Source organism: Triticum aestivum, chromosome 3B (assembly GCF_018294505.1).
Source record: "Triticum aestivum cultivar Chinese Spring chromosome 3B, IWGSC CS RefSeq v2.1, whole genome shotgun sequence".
Taxonomy (NCBI): Eukaryota; Viridiplantae; Streptophyta; class Magnoliopsida; order Poales; family Poaceae; genus Triticum; species Triticum aestivum.
In genome coordinates, this window is record NC_057801.1 from 586954412 (window position 1) to 586961943 (window position 7532).

The 7532-nt window shown below is 43.3% G+C and overlaps 2 protein-coding genes across 2 annotated transcripts; both read left to right on the forward strand.

The window, feature by feature from the left end:
- The first annotated feature begins 4243 nt into the window (after window positions 1-4243).
- LOC123065809 (uncharacterized) lies at window positions 4244-5083 on the forward strand. The gene is made up of 2 exons (XM_044489021.1): window positions 4244-4736; window positions 4880-5083. Exons 1-2 carry the CDS (start codon window positions 4322-4324, stop codon window positions 4906-4908), a joined length of 444 nt encoding a protein of 147 aa, XP_044344956.1. The 5' UTR covers window positions 4244-4321; the 3' UTR covers window positions 4909-5083.
- A 1256-nt stretch (window positions 5084-6339) lies between these two features.
- Window positions 6340-6999, forward strand: LOC123065810 (protein LIM3-like). Its single transcript, XM_044489022.1, has 2 exons — window positions 6340-6690; window positions 6783-6999. Exons 1-2 carry the CDS (start codon window positions 6396-6398, stop codon window positions 6809-6811), a joined length of 324 nt encoding a protein of 107 aa, XP_044344957.1. The 5' UTR covers window positions 6340-6395; the 3' UTR covers window positions 6812-6999.
- The last annotated feature ends 533 nt before the right edge of the window (window positions 7000-7532 follow it).

Genomic DNA, 7532 nt, shown 5'->3' on the forward strand with positions numbered 1-7532 from the left:
ATACAAAACATACCATGGTGTCCTTCACGATGTTCGTTTTGGTAAAACGGTGCACAAATGGCCTCCCCAAGTTGTGCACACTTGATGGTAGGGTCGCGATGAGATTGGCCTTCTCATCCTCTTTAAGCTCTTTCATTCTTTGAGAGAAAATTGCATAATTGTATGGATCATCATAGTCATCATCTCCGGTACCCTCATCATCTTCCTCATCCTCATCCTCATCTGCATGCTCCTGGCTATCATCATCCTCACCAGCATCATCATCATCCTTACTTTCATCATCATCCTCATACTCATCCTCATCATCCTGGGAATCCTCAGCATCATCTTCATCAAGCTCATGATCTTGGTCAGAAAAATACTTAATCCTTAACTTGTTGACCGCTTTCTTCAACTAAAAGCCTATGTACTCTCCCCCGCTGAGCTTATTATTTGAAATGTACTTGTTCCATCCATCAACTCTGATGATGTTTTTATCCTTTTGTTTACAAACGTCATTTTTGTACGATCGCCCTTGACTATCCGAAAAGTTGAAACTGTCACCAATTAAATTATTGAATTGGACCCTTAAGTTGCATGGGATACACTATGTAATAAATAAGAATAATGCAGTTAATAATTAATGATATGCATAGTACAAGAATTCAATAAATGGTTAGAAGTGAATGATGTACATTGTTAACACAAATTTTTCGAATCCATCCCTCAAGAAGAGCCTGCATTGTATTGCATGGGATAAAATATCCCTACAGGGATTTTTGCAGACATTGCAGACCTTAAGCACCATGATCCCCTCCTTCAAAAGTTAAAAATGTCATCAATATGAGGTGCGATCACAGATTGCCAACACTGCACCAACTAGGTAGTACGACTATATATATAAGCAGGTTTATCACGAAGTCACTGACATATATAGTATGTTGTAACAAGTGTCATAAGTACTACATTAAAGGTTCAAACATCATAAGCACGGAGTTCTATGACTAGGCACGGTGGAGTGATCATCTCCTAATCTAAGTCAACATTAGAGCAGAAGTCATCGTCATCCTCGTCGGACTCCTCGGCGAAATCGTCCCAGTCTATCGGGTCATCCTCGACATCCTTCTAGTTGCGTGCGGTCATCAGCAACACCTCGTTAATGGAGTACAGTTGCGGATCCTCCCGAAGATGTCGTTCCACCATGGGATTGATGCTCTGACGTTCATGGGCCCTGATGAGCGCCTCGGCCTTCAGGTGCTCCTGCTCTGCGGCCTTGGAGACTATCCTCATGCTAGGAGGCGCTATCTCACTCGCGCGCCAAGCATCCCGAGTAAAGTTGAGTTGAGCCCTTCGCCCCTGGTACATGAGCACCTTCGTATCGTAAGCGCGTGCCGCTTCCTCGGCGAAGTCGAACGTGTGCCGAGCCATTGTTCCTTACCAGTGATGGGGTTTTGGATTTAGGCTTCCCACTTCCCCCAGGGCTGCTGGAAAACACGACGGTACCTGCTGTTGTCCGCCATTTTGGAAAAAATGACCTAGAACATGCAGATAAATAAATATGGCAAAAGAACTGAAGAAATCTTCAACAACATAATATGAAATTAAAACAAACAAAAAAATTGGCATGTCCTCTGCATAAAAATGGACACATTAAGAGCTAGAAATTTGGCGAAACGGAAATAAATCAAGGTTTTGCCAAAACTTTAGCGCTTATAGTATGAATCCTGTAAAGAAATGAATGCATATATTACAACACAATATGAATGAAAAACAAACAAAAAAATTGGCATAACCTCTGCATAAAAATGGGCACTTTAAGAACTAGAAATTTGGCGAAACGGAAATAAATCAATATTTCATCAAAACTTTAGCGCTTATAGTATGAATCCCTATAAAGAACTATAAACTACAACTATATGGCTGTTGAGTTCATATATACGGCCAGTTTTGATTGCTACAACTATAAACTAAAACTATCGAACTACAACTAGAAATATCAAACTACAACTATAAAGTACAACTATGATTTATTTTAAGGTGTGCATTAAAAACTATACAACTAGAAACTACTACTATCAAACTAAAACTAGCTAGAAACTACAAGTACCTAGAAACTAAAAATTAAAACTACAATGATGAAACCCCTAACCCTAACCCTAGTCGAACGTGGCTGTTGCCGCGGCTGTCTGTGTGCGTGGCGGCCGCGGCCGCGGGTGGCGACGAGGACGACCAGAAATACAAGCGGGGACGACGACCTTATACCACCTGGAGTGGAGGGAGATGGGGCGACAGATCGAGGGCAAGGGCGACACGATGGAGAGCGAGGACGACGACGACAGCGGACGGCGACAGGGCCGCGGTGGAGGGCGAGCACGACGACGAGAGCGAGATGGGGGAGAGGGTGAGAGTGGGGTAGGGGAGGTGGAGGGGGCGCATGGGTGCAGATAGTGCTCATAACGTGCAACGGGCACTCCATTCCACCCACCAGTGCTAATTTGGGGGTGGCGGGCGGCAATCCGTGAATTGAATTTGGACAGTCTGTCGCTAACCAACGTGTGGCGGGCACGGCCAGCTGCCCACCACAGTTAGTATATGGATTAATGCAAATATATATAACCGGTTGGAGGCTTTTAGCTGTGGCGGGGACTTCGTCCCGCCTGTAACAGCTGTGGCGGGTAAGTCTAGCTGCTCGCCACAAAAAACATTCATAACATGGCCACAACAGTACTTTTTTGTGGCGGGTGAAGTATTCCGCCCGTCACTGGAGGGCCCCTAGCTCTGGCGGTCGTGTTTTGTTACCCGCCATTGCTGCTTCTCCTAACTAGCTGTGGTGAGTTCACCTATAAGGCCTTTTCCAGTAGCGTTTATTTGATATTTATAGATACTGATACTTTTTTTCTTAAAACTTGGTAAAAAAATTATGAAGATCAAATTTTAAGAAAATCAATGAGGACTATTTTTTTTAACATAGTACAGACGCATGCGTTCATATATGCACACACACTTATCCCTATGAACACAAACACACACACTATGAGCACCTCCAAAAAACTGAGCGTTCATATTATCTTAAGATTGACGAAGTCACCAAAAGCACCCCGTATTTGACGAGAACGTCTCTCACTAAACGCGTATTGCCAGAAATTCTGAAATAAATCCAGAAATAAATGAGAGCATCAGGACTTGAATCCTGGTGGACAGGGGATACCACTGTCCTCCTAACCATCCAACCACAGATTGGTTCGCCCAACCCCAATGTAGACTATATTATGGGACGGAGAGAGTATGTAGGAACTTGATATTTTCCTTGTCAATGTACAAGGGGATAGTAAAAAAGATTGAAGTCCGATCCATAGACACAAACTTACTCTTGAAATTTTGGCTGATTGGGTTTAGATATCAGAAGTTTTTTGAGATAGACGTGATGTGTAGGCAATTTTGTATTGATGGCTTGGTGCATCCGCCGTATGCAGCGGTCACAGATTCACAAATCATTAAACGATGAATCGATCGCCATCGAAATGCCATTGAGAGTGGTGCTGCCAAGTTTGTCACTTTGTCTAGATATCAAGTGTGCAGTGTGCTAAGCCAATGTGCGATATGTAAGCACATAATTTTTTTTATTGCGGGAATAAGCACAGCATATTTAACATAGTACCAGTGAAGTTTTCTTGTTCTGTGTTGGGAAAATTGAAAGGAAACCAACACCTGAAAACTTTACTGAAGGTGTTACTAGGCGCCGCGCCCCGTAAATGTTCAGGATATGCTGTCATCTCGCTCTGGCAACGTTTTGGCTTTAATTACTGCCTTGGTGATCATGCACGGAAAACATAAAAGCAAGTTAGTGTCAGTTAAGAGAACTACAGATTTTGGTAGAAGGTGCTTACTTGCACATAGATGTTCTTCATCTACTAAGAAACAGAATGTATAGCGCGGACGTTCACCGCAACATGCCACGGCACGACGCTACCCTGCACCGTCCGATCGAGTGGTGATGCAGCATGCTTGAAGGTGATGATGATGTCAGGGCTAACGCGCGACCTGTTACGGCCGTCGCGCCGTAGTAATCTCCAATTTAGTTTTGTCAAATATATTGACGGTGCGCTTGAGCTTGGCAAAAACAAGGCATGTGTGAACATGAGCTGGGCCATTAAAAACACTAAGCCATGTGTAAATCCAAAGCACCCGTCCTTTACCAAACCAAGATCCCTACATATATAAACCCAGCCATGCCATGTCAAACCCACACACGAAGCTACAAGAGCCACCCAGCCAGCCAGCCAACCAGTCTTTACACAGCAACAGCTACCGCACGCATACGTAGGAACTGAAACTTCTTACCATGGCAAGGCTCTATGCTGTGTGCTTGGTTCTGCTCGCCTTCGCCATGGCCGTGTCGGCAGATATGGCGCCGATGATGGCCCCGATGGCGGCAGATATGGCGCCGATGATGGCCCCGATGGCGGCAGATATGGCGCCGATGATGGCGCCGATGATGGCCCCGATGGCGGCGGACGCGGGCGACTGCAACAGCGACCTGCAGGACCTGGTTGCCAACTGCCAGAACTACGTCATGTTCCCGGCCGAGCCGAAGATACCGCCGTCGCCGGCCTGCTGCGCCGTGATCCAGAGGGCGGACATGCCGTGCCTGTGCGCCAAGGTCACCCCGGCGGTCGAGAAGGTCGTCTGCATGGACAAGGTCGTGTTCGTCGCCAAGTACTGCAAGAGGCCCTTGCAGCCTGGCTCCAACTGCGGAAGTAAGTGTTAGATCATATGCAGGTTACGAGCAGTTTCCAAAATTTCCAAACATATGTTGGATCAACTAAAAATTTCTGAAAGTTGGACAAAGGGAATGCCAATGTAGGTTTTATTATGGTTGCTTTTTTCTGTTGTTTTGCAGGCTACCCCGTTCCTGGTCTGATCGTGTAGTGCAGCATATCTTCTGATTGGATGATCACGAAGACCGCAGATGCTATTTTCAGCTTTCACCATTGTACTAGTGCTTGTGACTTGCATATTTGCTGAGAGATAAGTTGCTGGATTATCCCCTAGATAAATCCAGATACTTTATGATAAGTATAAAGTTGACGGCAAATGTATTGATTGCCAGTTAAAAAAAGCAGTTGGCTATGTACGTGTACTTGCGTTTCTTTAAAAGACAGTTAATTTTGTGGACGCTTGTTTTTTCGAAGAGGATCAAATCTGTTATAAAGATTCATGGGAAGTACAAAACACAACATAATAAAAATTGCATCGAGGTCCATGAACCGCCGAATGACCATTGTGCCGTCAAAACGAGCCACCGATGCGCCGCTGTTGCCGTTCCCATACCGAAGCCGGCCTGACCTTGTCAATAACAGCTGGAAAGTCTGCGTGCATGTACCCCTAAAGACCAGCGCCCCGAAGCCACAGTCGTCGCCCTTGAATCCTTGAATAGACCTGAAGAACCTGGCACCAAATATTGCCATTGCGTACACACGACGAGAAATGCTAATCTCACTGCCCAGATGAGTCAGAAATACAAATATGTACTCCACTGTAGAAGTAAATATTGGACTCCGGTAAGTACCACACGTAAGATACGAGCACATGCCAACTTCGAACCTTTTTTATGGTAAGTTTAGCTACGTGAGGATGGCGATTTAGTTGGCAAGCATGGCAACTTTGTGCTTCAGTTTATTTTTCGACCGAAACTTGTCGTGTGTTACTGAAATTTGTCATCTTTGCATGACTGGAATTGCTATCGAATAATGTCAGTGCCGGAGTGCCACACACCTGACGTGTGTCACTTATCATTTAGGTCAATATTTGTTGAAATGGATTAATGCTTCAATACACATCATAATAAATGGTCTCATAATTATCTCACAAATATATACTAAACATATAATCAGTGAAATATATGCTGCAAATGCCTCGATCTGTATTCATAGTTTGCATTAATATGATACATCATACATGTATCCAACCTGGCTGTGCATGGATGTATTCATTAAATAGCTGCATTTGTTGAGATGAGTCAGTACAACAAACATAAGTGCTCGCAGTTGACTATAAGACAAACAGAATGGACGGTTGAAATTTCGTAGAAAACATTATATTTTGGAATATATATGCAACGGAACAAAGCAACAGAAGTGTAGACACGTGTCTACATAGGAACCAGGTGTTGACACTTGTCAGTGCAACAAACGCATGTGTGTACATCTGTCTACACGAGAAACAGAAGTCGTGACACTTGTCAATCACCACCCACACCTTGATTGAAGTAATTATTTTCCCTCGGGTGAATTCATTCCCATCCATGCGCCTATATAAACCCAAGCATCCAACAGAGGACAACCACACCAAAGAACACAACTCTAGACTTAACATCTAAGAGAGAGGTAGCCAACCGATTACTAGTAGTAGTAGTTATGGCAAAACACTTTGGTTTGCTCTTGGTTCTTGCCTTTGTTCTTGTTGTGACGGCTGAAGATTGTACCGTCGACCTAAAAGGGCTTATTCGGGAGTGCAAACAATATGTGATGTTTCCCGCGAGCCCAAAGATAACTCCTTCGAGTGCATGTTGTAGTGTGGTTCAGAAGGTCAATTCACCGTGCCTGTGCTCCAAGGTCACCAAGGAGATCGAGAAGGTGGTATGCATGGATAAGGTTGTGTATGTCGCTGATTACTACAAGAATCCACTCAAACCTGGCTCCGACTGTGGCAGTAAGTGTTATATTTTGAGCCACGTATTATGTACCACTAATACTTGTCATGAACTATGCATGACATGCTTTTGTTTTCTAATATTTTCGCAGGTTACCATGTCCCATCTCAAAGACGATAGATGGATGTTTCGTATCTGGTAATCAAAGGAGAAATGTTGATTTAGTTCCTAGGCCTCTATGTTGACTGGTTCCGCTTTTATGATATGTGATAGGTTAAGTTTATGTTGAGTAATTCCTAGGGAATGTGGCCGGTTGTGCGGTGGAAGATCCATCAATGTATGAGTATTAATAAATATTTCTCCTCAAATTACATGCTTCCTCTATTTTGTTTTTGTTTGGTCCTTTTCTGGTTTTTGATTCCTTTGAATGTGAATGGGGATTGAAAACAAGAAAAGGAAATCTTTGTCAGAAGCTTTTTTTTGTCTCACTATTCGATGATAAGTCCTTTGTGAAAGTGTACGGTAAGTATATGCTTGCAAATGTTAAAATTCAGAGGTGGAACTTGGACATGTGAAAAATAAACATAGAAGTAAATATTGGCTAAACTGGATTGGTGCTTCGGTACACATCATAATGGACTAATATACACTCTAAATATCTCAGAAGTATATACTAAACATATAATTAATGAGATATATGCTACAAATGCCTCGATCTTTATTAATAGTGTGAATTAATATGTTACATGTATCCAGCCTGGATGTGTCTGGATGAATAAATGTATTCAATAAATAACTACATTCATTGAGATCTTTCAATACAACAAAAGTAAGTGCTCATAGTTGACTACAAGACAAACCCAATGGACCATTAGTATGGTTGTGAATTGGTGTTGGCGCC

Excerpts from the sequence above, each read along its gene's own strand:
- LOC123065809 (XM_044489021.1), top strand. The coding sequence starts at position 4,322 with ATGGCAAGGCTCTATGCTGTGTGCTTGGTTCTGCTCGCCTTCGCCATG. Across the intron at positions 4,737-4,879 it reads GCCTGGCTCCAACTGCGGAA|GCTACCCCGTTCCTGGTCTG; the intron begins GTAAGTGTTAGA and ends GTTGTTTTGCAG.
- LOC123065810 (XM_044489022.1), top strand. The coding sequence starts at position 6,396 with ATGGCAAAACACTTTGGTTTGCTCTTGGTTCTTGCCTTTGTTCTTGTT. Across the intron at positions 6,691-6,782 it reads ACCTGGCTCCGACTGTGGCA|GTTACCATGTCCCATCTCAA; the intron begins GTAAGTGTTATA and ends ATATTTTCGCAG.